We start from the raw sequence: 18,788 nt of genomic DNA on the forward strand, positions 1-18,788 counted from the left end.
TTAATAGTCCCATATGGCCCGTGCGGAAATCTAATGGGGATTGGAGACTAACAGTAGATTATCGTGGGCTGAATGAAGTCACGCCACCGCTGAGCGCTGCTGTGCCAGATATGTTAGAGCTTCAATATGAACTGGAATCAAAGACAGCTAAGTGGTATGCCACAATTGACATTGCTAATGCATTTTTCTCCATTCCTTTGGCAGCGGAGTGCAGGCCACAGTTTGCTTTCACTTGGAGAGGTGTCCAGTACACCTGGAATCGACTGCCCCAGGGGTGGAAACACAGCCCCACTATTTGCCATGGACTGATCCAGACTGCACTAGAAAAAGGTGAAGCTCCAGAGCACCTGCAATATATTGATGACATCATCATATGGGGCAGCACGGCAGAAGAAGTTTTTGAGAAAGGGAAGAAAATAATCCAAATCCTTTTGAAGGCTGGCTTTGCCATAAAAGAAAGTAAGGTCAAGGGACCTGCGCAGGAAATCCAGTTCTTAGGAGTAAAATGGCAAGACGGGCGTCGTCAGATCCCTGCGGACGTGATCAACAAAATAACAGCTATGTCCTCACCGACTAATAAAAAGGAAACACAGGCTTTCTTAGGTGTTGTGGGCTTTTGGAGAATGCATATTCCAAATTACAGTCAAATTGTAAGTCCTCTCTACCAAGTTACCCGGAAGAAGAATGATTTTAAATGGGGGCCTGAGCAACGACAAGCCTTTGAACAAATTAAGCGGGAGATTGTTCATGCAGTAGCTCTTGGGCCAGTCCGGACAGGACCAGATGTTAAAAATGTGCTCTACACTGCAGCTGGGGAGAATGGCCCTACCTGGAGCCTTTGGCAGAAAGCACCTGGAGAGACCCGAGGCCGACCCCTGGGGTTTTGGAGTCGGGGATATCGAGGATCCGAGGCTCGCTATACTCCAACTGAAAAAGAGATATTGGCAGCATATGAAGGAGTTCGAGCCGCTTCAGAAGTGGTTGGTACTGAAACACAGCTCTTCTTAGCACCCCGACTGCCAGTGCTGGGCTGGATGTTCAAAGGGAAAGTTTCCTCTACACATCACGCGACTGATGCCACGTGGAGTAAGTGGATTGCACTGATCACACAACGGGCTCGCATAGGAAACCCCAGTTGCCCAGGAATTTTAGAAGTGATCACGGACTGGCCAGAAGACAAAGACTTTGGAATGTTGCCAGAGGAGGAGGTGACACGGGCTGAAGAGGCCCCGCTGTATAATAAACTGCCAGAAAATGAGAGGCAATATGCCCTGTTCACTGATGGGTCCTGTCGCATCGTGGGAAAACATCGGAGGTGGAAGGCTGCTGTATGGAGTCCTACACGACTAGTTGCAGAAACTGCTGAAGGAGAAGGTGAATCGAGTCAGTTTGCAGAGGTGAAAGCCATCCAGCTAGCATTAGATATTGCTGAAAGAGAAAAGTGGCCAGTGCTCTATCTCTATACTGACTCATGGATGGTGGCAAATGCCCTATGGGGGTGGCTACAGCAATGGAAGAAGGGCAACTGGCAACGCAGAGGTAAACCCATTTGGGCTGCCGCACTGTGGCAAGATATCGCTGTTCGGATAGAGAAGCTAGTGGTAAAAGTACGTCACGTAGATGCTCATGTACCCAAGAGTCGGGCCACTGAAGAACATCAAAACAATCAGCAGGCAGATCAGGCCGCCAAGATTGAAGTGTCTCAGGTAGACCTGGACTGGCAACGTAGGGGTGAGCTATTTATGGCTCAGTGGGCCCACGATACCTCAGGCCATCAGGGGAGAGATGCAACATATAGATGGGCTCGAGATCGAGGGGTGGACTTGACCATGGACACTATCGCACAGGTCATCCACGAATGTGAAACATGTGCCGCAATTAAGCAAGCCAAGCGGCAAAAACCCCTGTCGCATGGGGGGCGATGGCTGAAATATAAACAGTGGGAGGCCTGGCAGATTGACTATATCACACTCCCACGAACACGCCAAGGCAAGTGCCATGTGCTTACAATGGTGGAAGCAACCACTGGATGGCTGGAAACATACCCTGTGTCCCATGCCACTGCCCAGAACACTATCCTGGGCCTTGAAGAGAAAACGGCAACACGGCACCCCAGAAAGAATCGAGTCGGACAACGGGACTCACTTCCGAAACAACCTCGTAGACACCTGGGCCAAAGAACACGGCATTGAGTGGGTATATCACATCCCTTATCACGCACCGGCCTCCGGAAAAATCGAACGATACAACGGACTGCTGAAAACTACATTGAGAGCGATGGGGGGGGGGACTTTCAAACATTGGGATACACATTTAACAAAAGCCACCTGGTTAGTTAATACTAGAGGATCCGCCAATCGGGCTGGCCCCGCCCAACCAAGACTTCCACATACTGTAGAAGGCGATAAAGTCCCTGTAGTGCGCATGAGGAGTATGTTAGGAAAGACAGTCTGGGTTAGTCCTCCCTCAAGCAGAGGCAAACCCATTCAAGGGGTTGTTTTTGCTCAGGGACCTGGGTACACCTGGTGGGTGATGCAGAAGGATGGGGAAGTTCGATGTGTACCTCAGGGAGATTTGATTTTGGGAGAGAATAGCCAGTGAATTGGGCTGTATGATACCTAACTGCTAAATACCCTGCCAGTGCATGTCATTGTATCTATAGTGTCTATATGCCATATCAAGGGTATTACTGTAAGAATTACCCAAATGACTGCGGGATGGACTTTGAAACTAAGCCAAGTACAACAGCGACAGAACTTGAACTGACACCCAGCAATTTCCTCAAGATCAACATCCTCGACCTGCAGAACAAGGGCGTGAGTTGCACCAAATGTACTAGCCACAAGTTCCAGAGGCAGCATACAACAACCCACCATCTCACACCATCTCTCTTATCCTGAAGAACTGTTACAGCAGATGGAGCCCCAAAGTCATGGACTAAATAAAATCAATGGACACATTAGAGGAATAGCCCATACGCTAAAGGAATACCATTCGCGTGTGTGTGTGTGTGCGCGGGGGGACGACGGGGACGGACGCAAGTCCATATACTTATATATATAAGACAAGGAAGTGGTAGTGGTCGATTGGAAAATGTAAGATCTGGGCATGATGTAGATGGTATAGAATAAGGGGTGGATAATGTCCTGGGTTCAGCTGGGATAGAGTTAATTTTTACAGGAACCTGGGAGGTGGGGGGCATAGCCGGGGCAGCTGACCTGAACTGGCCAAGGAGCTATTCCATACCATGTGACATCATGCTCAGTATATAAAGGGGGAGCGGGCCGGGGGGTGGGTTCTTCTTTTCGGTGGGGGAAGTGGCAGAGCGTCGGGTCCCGGGTGGTGAGCAGTTGCACTGTGCATCACTCTTTTTGTATACTTTTTCATTAGTACCGTTGTTGTTGTTGCAATTTCTTTGTGTTGTTCCAGTAAACTGCCTTTATCTCAACCCTCGAGGTTCCAGGTTTGTTTTTTCCTCTCCTCCGTCTTCCCCCCATCCCACCGGAGGGGGGCGGGAGGAGTGAGCGAGCGGCCGCGTGGTCCTTTGTTACCGGCTGGGCTGAAACCACGACACTCTTCTATTAAACCATTCTTATCTCAACCCACGAGTTTTACTTCTTTTCCCGATTTTCTCCCCCATCCCACTGGGTGGGGAGGGGAGTGAGTGAGCGGCTGCATGGTGCTTAGTTGCTGGCTGGGGTTAACTAACGACACCTTGACTGGGGAAAACACAAAAAACATAAAGGTACAGAAATTGCCGATTGAGATTGTGAAAGTTGTGCCAGTGAAGAAGAGACCTGTGCACCTCCATAAACAAACCTCATGCTGACACTGAGATCACTGTAGCCTGTTTGAATAAAAGGGGCACATACATTTTAGCACTTGTGCTTTGGTTTTAGCCTGTTTTTAGTTTGTATTTGGGTGAGGTAGTATTGATGGCACAATGGCTTATCCATTCAAAGATACAGGCTAGCATGTTTCACTTTTCTTTTAGGTTGTACTGGAAGATATTACTCTACAGTTCTCATACTAAAATTCAATTTGCACTTAATCTTTGCATTGAATTACAGATCTTTCAGGGTACAGAATAACCCTACTCTTACCTTATAATTTCATTGTGATATTTGTTTGCTTCCAGACCAGATTATCTTTAAAAGTAAACAAGTAGTTTAAGATGGACATTCAGTTATGCTTCTTCCATAACTTCCTCTTTGGGCCCTTGAGTCTACACATGTATGTAATGGTACTTACTCCTGCAAGAGAAGTTATTTTAGATTGGCAACTACATACATAATTATAGAGGCTGTTGCAAACAATATAGGCACCTGGCTTATTGATATACAGTGTTGTAGATCCAGCTGTGTAGTTGTGTGGCTGAATGTATTTTGGATACCCTTTTTTGTAATGGTGGTGGATGAAGATTAATTCACATTCCTCATGTTGGTTCTGCAGATATGCAAGCTTTCAAACCTGTACTTTTGAATAAATAGTATGGATTGCTTTTACCTGGTTCAGTTACCCTGATGAGACAAAGAATCTCAATTTGTCTCCTAAATTGTTCATTAACTTTTAACAAACCAGATGCATTTGGCATACTCAGGTCTTACTTGGACAATAAGTCATAGGTGCTAAAGACAGAATAGGGAAAACCTTTTTTCTCCAGTGCTTTTGTCCTAAAAAAAAGACCAAAACTCAGAAATATAACAGTGGAAACTTGTGAGTGGCCAATGTTTGTCCCTAAGAGAATGTTTGCAGATGCTTTTCTAAACTCAAATAAGCCAGACGGTTGTGGATAATTGCAGGAGTGAGTCTAATGCACCTGTTTGTAGGGAGAGCAATGCCTCTTGTCATCCAAAAAGATGAGATGTCAGAGATCCCCACTGCAGATGATACTGAAGTGATAAACACTGCCTTGAGTGCAGACCTCTGACAGTTATAAGATGTAGATCAAAACTGGTAATTCACACAGAAAATGCAGTGCAAAGTTTAAAATAGGGAGGGCAAGAATGCAAGACCCCTACAGAAAGGTCCTAGCTTAAATACTTCTTCCAACATTACTACTTGGATCTTCTGTTCTCCCGAAACTAATATTTCAGGATGCCTTTGCAGGCCTTTTTTATTTTCCCCTCACCTGGGAGGCTGCTGGCCTGTGTAGATGATAGTAAGATGTCAGTTAGGATTGACTTGAGGAGAGGAGTGAAAACAGAGTAAGTCATACCTATCAGAACATAAGTTGCTAAAATTGCCTCTTGGCAGATGGTGTACAAACAGAAGTCTCTTACACACTGGAAATGAAATTTTATTAAGAAATCACTTTTTTGTTTTTATCACAAAAAGAAATGTTATGTCTGTCTTTTTACATTCTAGATAAAATGTGTGATCAGATAAGTGATGCTGTTCTAGATGCTCATCTCAGTATTGATCCAGATGCCAAGGTTGCCTGTGGTAAGTACAATAAGGATAGAAAAACAAATTAATGAAGTACAACAAGTAATCCATGTTGATATAACATCCCATGATCCAAAATTCTTGCAATAGCTGGCTGGCAGTCAACACTTCCACAGTCAGTCAAGAGGCCAACTCTGGCACACTGACTCAGAGGAGAAGGGAAGGCAGGAAAAAAGCTGCAAAAAATGAAATACGTAGTACTCCAGTACCAATTAAAAATAATGAAATGTAAGAAATAGATCAGGAGAGGCCAGTAGTATCAGGGAAAACTGTTGTTGACAGGGCTAATGATAATGAGGAATCTAAGAAAATGAGGGAAAAAGAGAACTGAGGAAAGATATATGTCAAGATACATTTCTTTGAAGAGTAAAAGGTGTTAATAAAACTCAAAATCTGGAAGTGCTAAATAGATATTTAATGTGCCTTTACAGAAGCAGGGTGATACCCTTGGTTCACAGGAAGGTAAATGCACAGTTCATTTGAATGTGACTCTGATCAAAGTGGCTTGCCTTTTTTGTGGGACTTTCTATTAGGACTACCCTGTGTTCTACATGGATGTGGACACTAGCAACATCACCTCTTCCAGAGGCTAACATATCATCAAATTGGAATGAGCTGGGTTTCCAAGGGGGAATGGACACAGAAAGGGAATGTGTGTAAAGAGATCTCCGAATGCAGTCATTTTTTTCTTAGAACAAGCCATCGAGGCCATAGGTACAGCACAGAGCACTGGCTGCATCCCACAAATACAGTGATCTACAGTGATTTCATCTGAAAAACCTTATGTGATCCTTGACGCATGAATGTGAGCAGTGAGGAGACTTGGGGGGAGGGTTTAGCATATGTGTTAGACTTGATGAGGCATGTATTTCAGTATTGCAAGTAGTTATGCTTCCAAAACTGCTGAAAAGCTGGAGATGGTAACAGCGAAATGCTGCAAAAATGACAAAGACTGAAAAATGTGTCATAAGAGATGTGAGAAACGTGATCAATTTGTCTTACCAAAAAAGAAGCCTGAGATGTGACATGATTACATAGATAAATGCCTGATTTCTGTAACCTGTTGGGAAAAAAACATACCAAAACTGCTGTCTGGAGTCAGAAAACTTGTATAACATTAAAGCGTAAGTCTGGAAAGATAAATTAGTTGACTAGACTCAGAGTTTGCTAAAAAAGTAGTGGCGTGGAGAACAGAAAGCAGTTATGGCACTCAGTACAGGTTTTACTGGGTGAAGATTAGAATTTCTGTTTAGTTGTGCAGGCTTTCCCTCAAAGTTTCAGGAAAAAAAAATCTAAAGCGTTATGCAAGTACTAAGTCACTGTAACACTGTATTTTAAAAAACTACGAAACGTAGTTCACAGGGGTGTTGAAACTAGATTCTGTCTACCATTAGAAAAATGTATCTGTGGTTCTCTGAGTTTTATTTACTGCTTGGACTTTTCAGATCAGCAAGTTTTGCATATGAAGTTCTGAATTATTACACTGGCACTACCTCATTTCAGCAGGATAGAGCTGGTGTCTCTTTGTGCTGCCAACAAACTGGGTAGCAGTAAAGTCAAGTGAGAGAATACTGGCTGCAAGTAGCATAAAGCAGAAGGCAGATTAATTATTCTACTTCCTGTCTAAGTGAAGCCAAATGCTTTCTTGAAAAAAAAGTCTTTCCCAGTGTGCCCAACAAATGGGATTCAAGAGAGAAAATTTAACTACCCGTAAAAGAAGACAGTACAAAAGAGAAGGTGGAAGTTTCAACCTACTAATGGTGTTCAAAATATTCTTTTTGGGAGACTTAAACGTGTAAGAAATCACCCCCCAGTGAAGAGCCCAAAACCTTAATACAGTAACTTTCTCTTGGGTAGAGCAGATGGGGGTGTTGCTTGGGCTTACTTGTAAGTTGCAGCTATAGTGCAGCTCCTGAGCTGTGTTTTCTTTTGGTTGAATTAAATTTCAGTCAGAACAGAAAGCAGTCAAAGGTAGGAAGATGAATCTTTCTTATCCTGATACTAAAAAAGCATCATCATGTCGTGAAGTCTTGCATCACCATCAAGCTTTGCTTAGCTGTATGGGTCTGGAAGAGTTTCTAGGGACTGTTGGTGGTGACTGCAGCCTTAGTCTTCCACTTCTCTAAGCCCCAGGTCCCCAACTTTGTGTTCTTCCAGAAAGGCTTCCCGTTTTTGTAATGACCACAATGGAAAAGCTAAGAGCCATTCTTCTCTGCCTCCCACCTGTAACATATGATCTCTTCCCCTTGTGCGGGATTCACAGCACCATGCATGCCTTGCACACGTAGGTGGTCTGCTAGGGTGCGGCAGACAGGAACAGCGCTGCTGGTCAGTAGAGCAGGGGCACAAGACTGGGTATGAAAACAAAGGTACCAGGATACCCTGCACTGTAGTGGGGATACACAATAACCTGGGGTTGATGTGCTGTATACATTTAGGGCTACTGCATTATTACAGACTCTCACTGTGTCCACAGTGTAATTCAGAGATACCATGTCAGCTAGGATGTAGCTTAATTGTTCAATATAGACTAATTCCTCTTGCACATAAGCAGAGAAAGCTTGCCCTATGCTAAATTCTCAACTGCTTGTCTAGATTATCTAAGATTAGCTGCCAGTTAAAGATGGCTTGATTGTCTTTATGTGATGCTGCAGTCCATAGTTGTGCAATTTTATATTCCTGCCTGTAATACTTAATCTTGAAATCAGATAAAATTATTCAAATGAGATGGTGATTGGATGATAGAAGTGATGGATGAAATTTAGTGTAGGCTAATGCAAGGGGGAAGGGAGCAATCTTAGCCCCATGTAGAGAAAGTAAGGTTTGCAGTTCACTGCTGGCATTCAGAATAGAGATTTTGGGGTTGTAATAGACATATGTTTCTGAGAAAAGAGTCAGTGCTCAGCAGCAGTAAAAACCCAAGCTGACTGTTAGGGCTTGCTGGGAAAGGAATGAAGAGTGGAACTGAGAACATCATTAAGTCATGTAAATCCATGGTTGCCTTGGTCTTGAATACTGCATACAATCTGTTTCTCTTTCCCCATCCCCAAAAAAGGCTATAGTAAGATTGTATGGCAAGAGTAATGAATATGATCATAGCCATACAGTGTCTTTCAGTGAATAGCCTAGGCCTTCCCAGCCTGGAAAAGAGAGGACTGAATGGAATATGAAGTAGAGCTATACAGTTGTAGGCCATATTGATGTGGTGAATTTTTGTGATTGTTTGCTCTATGTTCTCTATGTTTTAACATAAAATGGAAAAGTTTGGAGACCAGGTGGATGCTTGAAACAATGAAATAAAATATGAAATGATTCTGCACAAAATTTTTAATGAAGTAGCTTAGCTTCTTGCTCCAGGATGCTGTAGATGTTAAAAGTTTTCATGGTTGCCAGGGGCAGCTGCGTGAATTACTGTAACAAAAATCTGTCAAAGACTGGTAATGCTGTTAATAAATGATGTCCCCTTAGCTTCAGGAAGACCCTGAGCTGAAATTGTTGGAGACCAGGGATATATTTGGAGAAATAGCACTATATATTTGACGTGTTCTTATAGACGTTTGCTGCTGGCCACTGTGGAGATAGGGTAATTGGGTAAGGCGGACACCCTCCACACACACTTGTGGCCATTTTAATGTTCAGTATCAGCTGAAGAGAAGAGTGATTGCACACAGACCTATAGGTATGCTAAGGCTTTACACTGAGTTTCCCCTATGACTAATCCTTTGTTCATAGAACCATCTTCAGGATCAACCTGTGTAACTGTAAAATAGCAGTAGTAAAATTCTGATGTTTCATCTTTTTTCTGCAGAGTGTGTAGCAAAAACTGGAATGGTTTTGCTTTGTGGAGAGATCACATCCCAAGCTATAGTAGATTACCAACAAATTGTAAGAGAGACCCTTAAGAGGATAGGGTATGATGACTCTTCCAAAGGTGAGTGAGATCCTTCATGTGTTCATTCTTGGGTCTGTTCTGCATGTGGCCAAATTAATATTTTTATGATCTTCTGGAAAATAAAATGAAATGTGTATGCAGGCCTTGGAGAAAACTGCGCAGATGTTGATATGCGTTTTTCAGTGCCTGGTACTGAAGGAGCTGTTTTAAGGTGGCATACTTGTAAAAGACTTATTCTTGAAAGTGCCAGGTACCTCTTGGTTCTCTGATGCAGAAGAACTAGTGTTTGCACAAATGTCAGAAGGGGGTTACATCTGCAGGTTTGTACAGTGAAAGCTTTAACACTGATGTTCCTTGTCCTTGGGGTGCATAAGCCTATGACACTTGAAGTTCACACCCAAGGGAATTCTTTATGTGTTCTTAAAATATTTCCCAAAGTAGCTTCCTTTCAGCAGTTGAACCCGTTAAATGATTATTCCCCTTCAGTCTTCCCTTTTCATGCATGATATATACAGCTTTTCTATAATTCTATTGAACCCTAGAACCTACTACAAGAAAAACTGAATCCCAGTTTCTGGTAACATTCTCCACAATCCTCTCCCAGCTTTAATACCTAAATGGTTTGAACCCTAGTCATCATAAGCAATGTAACAAGCTTTGGTGGGGCAGCTTGTAGGATTATACTTATCCTCTCAGTTTCAAGAGCTCAAGTTTGAACTAATACCACTAACTTGCCCACAACCCGGGACTGTTACCGAAATGTGCTGATTGTCTGCTTCTATTAGCAATACGAAATGTTGTATAGGAAGCTTACATGCTTAGAGTTTTAAAAGTTTTAGCCAAGATAACTAGATAATCCCTAAAAGCTTCTCCACCAATTTGTAAACTCTCAAGAAAGTATGACCTAACTTTACAAAACTCCCTTCACTAGGACTGGACTATAAGACTTGCACAGTTTTAGTGGCCTTAGAACAACAGTGTAAAGAGATCAAGCATGCTGTCTCCCATGGCAAGAGTGACGATAATATTGGAGCAGGGGATCAGGTAATGTGACTTAATTCCAGACACTTATTCAAATTTAGTTTATGCACAAGCAGCTAGAATTGCATTGTACGAGAGCCTTTCCTTAAAAGCTATTGTGCAGTGTAAGAATTAGCAGCTTAACACTGTGCACTCTCTTAATCATCAGAAGTGAAAAAAAGTAACACGGCTTTCACTAGTTTCAGTGAAAGTGGCTTTTCCCATATCCAGTGGCCTTACTGGATAGAGCTACAATTAAGCTTTTTATCAGCTGGTGTCAGTTTCTGGTCTTTCAAGTCCTTTGAGTAGCCTGGTTTTACTTCTTAGGCATCAAATGCTATGTTATTTTAGTTGTCATGCATGGGGAGAAGATTGAGCAGTGTTTATGAGCTTTATGTCTATTAAGCATTGTAATGGATTCTTATGGATGCTTAAGGCAGAGCCATTCTCGGGAACCAGACCGTGCTGTGGCTGTGATTCTTGTGCATGCAGATACACAAATGTTATTTCAGGCTGGCTATATGTCGAAGTGTATTCACTCTGCATGTTACTGCTGTCTCTTTCTAGGTTTGGGCAGTTTTAAAGTACTGTGTGGCAAAGACAGGTGCAGAAATGGAAAGAGAACGTGGAAATGAGTGGCTTATTTCCCTGTTTTTCAATGTAGTTCCCTGTTTTTCAATGCAGGGTTTGATGTCTGGCTATGCCACTGATGAAACTGAGGAATGTATGCCCTTAACACTCCTCCTGGCACACAAACTGACTGCAAGCATAAAGGCTCTGGAACGGAATGGAACATGGCCCTGGGTTAGACCAGATGGGAAAACACAGGTTCGTAACGTAGTTGTATAAACTGTAAGGGTAAGAAACAATAGAAATAATTTACCCTGTCTGCTACTAAATCTAAATTCATGTTTGTCCAAAATGGTGCTGTCATTTTCATGTTCCAAGGTGGTGTGAGTTTCATAAGGTACATTTGTAAGTAGCACACATGGTTTGTTTAAACTGTTCTATTAGCATCTTAGCAGGTTTCTTCAAAATAACACTTGTATTTTGCTTCTTCTCCCCTGGAGATTAAGCAGATTAACAAATTACTGACAATCAGCTGCATTTTTTTCGAATAAATATCAGCATTCCAGAAGCATGGACTGGGATAGTGCTGTGGGTTCTCAGTTAAAACAGAACTATTCTTGATTCAAACCTCATGTATACTGTGTCTGATCAGTGGTCAGAGCCACTGACAGCTGTGTTGCACAGCTGAGTGGATGAGTCACTGAGCCTACTATAAGAGTGAGGCACTTTAGCAGTCTCAAAGGCAGTTTTGTGTCTTCCAGGCTGTGAAATCTGCAGGAGAGGAAAGGAAAGCCATACGTGTGGCATTTCCAAGACAGCAAGGTGTTTCAGTCTTAATTTCTGTTGCTTAGTGGGGATGAGCTGCATTGAGTTATACTGCTGCTGTTGTTGCAGTGCAACATGGATTGTGTCCTCTCTAGGTTACAATGGAATACAGGGAGAGTAATGGCGCAGTGGAGCCCATCCGAGTGCACACACTTGTGATTTCAGTACATCATGCCCCGGACGTACCTCTACAACAAGTACAGAAGGAGCTAATGGAGAAAGTTGTTAAAGAAGTCATTCCAGAGAAGTATCTTGATGAGGACACGATTTATCATCTCCTTCCAAGTGAAAAGTTTGTAGAAGGTGGTCCTAAGGTATGGTACTTTGAAAGAGGATGGCCTATACAGACTTGTATTCTACTTTGCCACATGCTTCTAAATGTTCTCTTGAACAAAAGTGCAATGAACTGATGTACCTTTAACCAGGAAAGCCTGTACATTTTCAGGGAAGCTTCAATCATTTTGCTGGAGTTTTCCTACTGGACAGCTGGCAAACTGAAGCTGTACCTGCGTAGACAGCCAAATGGATTATTGGATCTTTGTCAGATTATTGGATCTTTGTCTTGCTTCCAGAAAGTATTTTAAATGACCAAAAGCCAGCTCTGAAGTTACACGCTAAAATGCCTGACTGCAAGTATCTCTTCACTTTCACAATAAAAATCAAAACCAGAAATAACAACAGATCCGATCTTCTACATTGAAATTATTCAGAAAGCTGAACAAATTTCAAGGGAGACCTTAAATGTATTAAGACTCAATAGTCATTAGAATTTGACATGTGTTCTGCTTTCCAGGTGCTGGTACTAGGTAAGCAGGTCATTGCTGTGAAATTGTAAAACATTTTGTTACACAAAACTGTCTAGTTTTGTATAAAGAGTTCCATGAAGGACTAAAACTACAAGGTGTGTTTATGATCACACTGGAATGATGTAGGGATCCTGCTTTCATTGAAGAATAAATGTCAGCTTTACTCCCGTATTACTTACTTGGGGTTTAGTGGATTAACACAGTTTATCGTCTTTCAGAATGGAGTTTCTCAACAGTCTGGAGTTCATTTATCAGCTTGCCATCACCAGCTTTGCTAATCTGACAGAAAGGCAGTTAATTCTCTGCTGGTTGGACAGTTGGATCAGCTCATCAAGTTGTAGGAGGCAGACAGAAGTCCATGCAAGAGGGTGGGACTCCATTATTGGCGGCACTTGGGTACCAAGTGCTCCTTGTGCCACTTGTGAACCATTAAGGTGAACTCAGCACTCTTGTGCTGGCAGCACTGAGCTGCAGCTTTAGTATGTGTATCTAAGTGAAGCTTGTTAACCTTTTAGATCTTATGGGATCTGTTCTTCAGGAGGGCTTTTGTCCTAAATTCTTGGCCGCCATCAAGTGTTACTGAGTGAAGTCATTGGCCAGTAATCCAGAGACAGTATTTAATGATTGCTGATTTGAAGGGATTGCAACGTTTGTGATGTTGTGCCACATTCTTATCAGTCTTCAAAAGTGACTGCAGCACAGATGGCTTAATACATCTCTGAAAAATACTCCAGTCATGTAGACCTTATTCATTAATTAAACAGTTGCATCTGAAGGTGAACACTGAACAATGGGTCATATCTGTGGCAAATACAAAACAAAGCTATACCCAATAACCCAGTATGGGACTGGGTAAACTGTTGTGTCTCATGAATGTATTCAATTGTTTGTCCTGCAGAGTGATGCTGGATTGACTGGCAGAAAGATCATTGTTGATACCTATGGAGGCTGGGGAGCCCATGGTGGAGGTGCATTCTCTGGAAAAGATCCCTCCAAAGTTGATCGTTCTGCAGCATATGCAGCTCGTTGGATCGCAAAATCTCTGGTGAAAGCTGGTCTCTGTAAAAGAGTACTAATCCAGGTAAAAGCAACTGTGAAAGTAATACACCATAACAGAAATTCTGTCTCGTGTGGTCAGCCCCTCAGAACACATACTACGATCACAGCCCCACTCCAGTTTCAGAAAAGCTCTTCTCATACTAGATTGGGGCTCCAGGAAGTTTCTCTTGGGGGTGTGGTATTAAGGGGTCCCCCTATGAGGAAAGCCAAAGACACAGGCCAGGAAGGTCCTGAAGCAAGGAGTGTGTTCACAGTGGTATTTTTTCTGCAACTGTTGCCATCCCTGGTTTGGGTACTTCTTTGCATCATCCTTGCTTTTACTTCCAGCAAGTCCAGTGATCCTCTGCACACACACACATGGCCAGCACTCCAACCTGGGCTGCACAGTACATTACAGGGTTACGTTAGCAGTGTCTAGACGTAGTTGTGCAACCTGCTGTACTATATGGTCATATTAGTTGTAAATTAAACCATTTTAAACTGTAAGTTACCCTGAGTTCTCTACTGTGTGTTCCTAGTATACTACTACGGTGTAACGTGTGATTAAAAGCAAAATTAAATTGTTTTTAAGAGTTTAAAACAAGAACTTTCATCAGTCTTCCACGCTTAGAAGAAATGCACTTCCTTCTTTGTGCATGAATATAAGTCTAAGAAGTCGAAAGACATGTTTTATTGACCCCTAGACACTTTCATCATTAAACACGAACCCAATATGAATGCTAAACAATTGAGGTTTGTCTAGGCAGTTTGCAATACTAGTTTATACACACACTTATTCTGAGTAGCTGCTGTGTAGTAACTTTAACCTAGTGCAACAAATTACTACAGTAAAAAATACAGTGATCTGGCTGATGTTTTGCTGCAGAGGTGTGTTTAAAACCTTTTATTTTCTCCGTGGATCAGAGGAGAGGCCTACTGGATGTGGTTACAATCAATGACATCATATTATCCAAACATCCCAATTAGGAACAATTTGGAGTTAGTCTAAGATTTGGAGTTAGTCAAGGAAAGGGTAGATTGGGAACGAGCCAAGCACAAATAGTGATGGTTCACAAATTGTTGATAATTTTTTTTTTTTTCTGAGGGGACAGAAGACAAATTTCTTATTTCTTGATATGCACATTCTGAATGGCATTTATGAACATATACATTACTGTCTTAATTCCCGAGTTAGGTGGGAATGTTGTTATCCCAGTAATTCCCAGAGACCCTCCTTAAATACCTAAGCCTGATTCTAGATAAGGCAAGATTGATTTTTTTAACAGCAAACTATGGAGATGTCAGATATTAGCAGTGAAGGTAAGATGGGAGGAGAAGAGGAGGATGGGAGAGCAGAAAAGCAAATGTCCTGTGAAGTCATAGAAGGCTAGATTAAAGATTAACAAAAGGAAAAATGTATCAAGTGGAAATGCAAAAGTGTTTTCCAGCCCCTTAGTGTCTGTGTGCTGCACTAAGACCTTGCCAGCCTCCACTGAGACAATTGAGCTGGCTCTGCTATAGATATTTTTTCTGTGCTAACCACCTTTTCATACTGAAAGGGCAAAATGGATAATGGAGAGAACTGCAGGCTTATTAGCTGTATTATTACCACAAATACCATGTAGGCTTTATTTAGTGTGATACAGAATTGTCAGCTTATTTGTTAATGAAAAACAGACTTAGCATGATCTCAAAATTATCTCAAAATTAGCTAAGGGGAAGACAGTCATGATTAGGGCTGTTTCTAACAAAAATCAATTCTTGGTTACTATTAAGTATATAAATAGATCTGAGCCGTTGGACTACTACTTCCTGAAATCTGTAGAAAGCAGACACAATGAGGAAGACCAGTGAAAGCAAAACATATTTTCATCCAAATACACCAAGATGGAAGAAAATGAAGTGTATGTTAGCCTATACTGCGGCAGGACTGTATTTTGGAAAGGGACTGAATGATAAAAGTAAATACATTTCCAGAGAACGTGTCTGCGCTGTGCTGTGCTGTGCAGTGTTGTGCTGAAAAAAAGCTAATGTGATTCTTGGATGTCAGAAAGGAGCTATAGAGCTCCTCTGTCCTCCTTTGAACGAAGTGAAATTACAGGGAATACTTCTTGGGTTACTTTGTCTGCTTCAGATAGCTGTGTTTTAAAAAGCAGATGGAAATATTGGATGAAGTTCCAGGGAGTGCACAGAAATAACTTACTCTGGGAATACAAGTCTGAGTGCTTTAGGAACATGGAGCCTTTTCTCATCTTGTCCTAGATAATCTTTTCTCTGCCTCAGAAAAAAACCCCAGAAATATTTGTAGATCTCAGAGTCTCCAGTCTCAAAGGCATGAAATCCTTTTGTCTAGCTGCGGCTGAAGGACACAGAATGGTGGTATCTGAGGATCATTAGAAAGTACCTCTTTTGCTTTTAAGGAATGTCACTTGGGTCTGATATTTGACCAGGCTGAGCATTCTCCAAGGAAAACAGATAATTTTCTAACATAAAAGACAAATAGCAAAAAAGTTTCTCCTAGCTTGCTTTATGCAGAAAAGGTGTGCATAAAACCTTCCCCTGATACATAAGATGAGCCTTTCATTTCTCTTAAGCAAAAAGTAGGAAGGACTGTTTTAACTGTGTTTCGGTTGTTATGCATGTGTTCTACAGCTATCATATGCTATCGGTCTGAGTCATCCTCTTGCAATCTCAGTGTTTCATTATGGAACATCAGACAGATCTGAAGAAGAACTGCTTGAGATTGTGCAGAAAAACTTTGATCTACGCCTTGGAGCTATCATAAGGTTTGTGGGCTATTAGTATTTACGGAAGGGAATAATGTTTTCAATGCTGTCTTTAACATTTAATGTTAAAAAGTTTCTGGCTCCTAACCTCATGAAAGTCATCTTCATCATAAATCTCTAATTGCTGTCATTTCTGCTTTTCCCTCGCCTACTCACCCAGTACAACATACAAGGGCCAATTAATAAATCTGGTCACAAAACGTACTAATAAGTAAGACAGGTCCAAATTACACCAGTAACCCTGGTAGTGTGCTACATTGTAGTTCACTAGCCAGGTGGCAGTGTGCTTGGTAAAGTAGAATTTAAATTTAACATTAGATGTAGTTAGGCTTTCCAGTCTGTTTACAGGATGTGTAAGACTCCTAATCCCTGCCTTATCTGGAAGGCACAAGAAATATTGGCTCTTTCTGAAAGAAGTACCAGGCTAAGAATCATCTCCCTGCCTTTGATCCTTAGGTGGCAACAACTTGTGAGACAGCTGCCACAAGATGGAAAGGTTCTGGTGCTCTCACTTCACAAGCAATCCCGTTAAAATGAGTGGGATGTTCTGTGCTACTATTTGCCCTTGCTCATGCACAGAAGCTGAGTGTCACCCTACCACAATAGTGACAGGATGGTGTTTGCTGTTGCTGTTCTGGGGATTTTGGCCATTAGCCCAGAAGAGAAAAGAACATCCTCAAGTGACTAGCTTCTTCATGAGGTGTAAGTGTAACCTACCTTATCTGCATCAGAAAAACTGAACACTGAGAGCCTGTCTGTAGCTGTCATGCATTCTTCTGCAGCCTGTTTGAAGCCAACTAAACTTAATTAAAAAGGAATTCAGGTTTCTTAAATGCTCTCTTAAGATTTGGTAAGCCACTGAAATATTCTATGCATTTAAAAAACAGAAAAAGAATAAAAATCCTGTCATGAGATGAGCTGTCTTTAAGTGAAAATTCAGTTGTGATCAGAAGTGTCATGCAGTCGGAGAGGACAAGAAAACCCAAACCTACTTACATGGCCTCCTGCAGCCAACCCAGCTATATTCCTTTCTGGAATGTTTCTGAACCTGAAAAAGCAGGTCTTTAGGCAAACATAATCCTTATGCTTAAAGAAGCATGGGAATTACCCTTTTCTTTGAGAGAAGAAAGGGCTGGAGGAGAAAAGCAGATCAGCACCTGTCCTTATCAGCAGTTAGCCACCTACATTCCAGGGAACTGTAATTTGACCCTAGTATTTTTCCTTCTTTTTCTCCCTTTCATGACTAACTCATATAATGCTTTATATGAACTCTTAGGAGGTAGAATCTCTTGCCTATTTGTAGGACAGCTTCCTAAGACCTAATGGTACAAGCTTATCTCAGTCCTGAAGAACTTTTGAATCTCTTGGCTGATTTTCACCAAACTTTACAGGCTGGACTTCTTAAAAGTTTCATGAAATATGCAATTAATGGAGAGAAACACTATCTCTTTGCTTTTCTAAGGGAGTAGCCACACTGTAAGCTCACCCTTTATTAAACTCTGTGAAATTGACGTGGGAGCTCAAGCCTGAGATAGATACCAGCAAGAAGCTGACTCCATGCAGAAAGGAACCACTTTGTCACTTTGAGCAATGCAAGTTTTAAGACCTTTGTTCCAAAATGCTAAAACATACATGTTAGATATCTCATTATTCGAAGAACATGCTTGTAATGATTCACTTCTCTTTTAAATCCAGAGCTATTAATGTCATTCTAGTCTCTATATTCCAGAGGAATCTTGAGCGTATTTGACTCTGAGGGGAGAAATGTCAACATGTTAGTGAAGTCTCTTTTTTTCCCTTAAAAAAAGGAAAGACATTTCTGACAAGCTATATCAACATTTTCCTCGTGTAGCCAGCCTTTTGCATTCCTTTTCAGAATGCTTCCTGAATATACATGCTGAGGGTAGAGCTGACATTTTTAATAGTCAGAGATAATGCAAGGCATTATGGCAACTTCTGTTGCTACGTAATGTTTTCCAAGTGTTATCAGTTCACAAGTATAATCAAATCTCTTCTTTGCCTTTGTCATTATGACAGTTCATTGCCATCAGTAATTTGTGTGGTGGTTCCCAGACACTTTCCTTGATTCGGTGTGCTCAAAAATGCTGCATTTTTAAAATGCATTATCACAGCCCTGGAAGTGGTGAAGGCCGTAAGGGAGTAAGAAAGCAGGCAAAAACATGAGCATTGTTTAGTGAATGTTTCCTTGTTAAATGTTACCTCACAATTTTTAAAATCCTGTAAATGGTGCTGGCTATCCATTCTAATCAACTATGCACCAAAGTACTTCATGATGTCTTTCTTTTCATGTAGTCAGCACTCACATTTTGATGGCTTTTGTATTAGGGTCAAGCACAAATGACTGTAGTAGCCATTGCAGCATGTGATCATGTTGCACAAAAT

At 41.7% G+C, this 18,788-nt stretch overlaps 1 protein-coding gene across 3 annotated transcripts in view; it reads left to right on the plus strand.

Annotated features, from left to right (window-relative positions):
* The window catches only part of LOC104317004 (S-adenosylmethionine synthase), a 31,457-nt gene that overhangs the window by 10,126 nt on the left and 2,543 nt on the right, over positions 1 to 18,788 (plus strand). For 2 of the 3 annotated variants that reach the window (XM_069776268.1, XM_069776267.1), the window contains exons 2-8: positions 5,368 to 5,445; positions 9,257 to 9,379; positions 10,272 to 10,384; positions 11,045 to 11,188; positions 11,851 to 12,069; positions 13,460 to 13,642; positions 16,252 to 16,385. In XM_069776268.1, the coding sequence (XP_069632369.1) occupies positions 5,373 to 5,445; positions 9,257 to 9,379; positions 10,272 to 10,384; positions 11,045 to 11,188; positions 11,851 to 12,069; positions 13,460 to 13,642; positions 16,252 to 16,385 (989 nt within the window). In that variant the 5' untranslated portion in view covers positions 5,368 to 5,372. The remainder of the gene's footprint in view (positions 1 to 5,367; positions 5,446 to 9,256; positions 9,380 to 10,271; positions 10,385 to 11,044; positions 11,189 to 11,850; positions 12,070 to 13,459; positions 13,643 to 16,251; positions 16,386 to 18,788) is intronic. The other variant, XM_069776269.1, reaches the window with a different exon arrangement.

This window comes from Haliaeetus albicilla, chromosome Z (genome assembly GCF_947461875.1).
Source record: "Haliaeetus albicilla chromosome Z, bHalAlb1.1, whole genome shotgun sequence".
NCBI classification, from domain to species: domain Eukaryota; kingdom Metazoa; phylum Chordata; class Aves; order Accipitriformes; family Accipitridae; genus Haliaeetus; species Haliaeetus albicilla.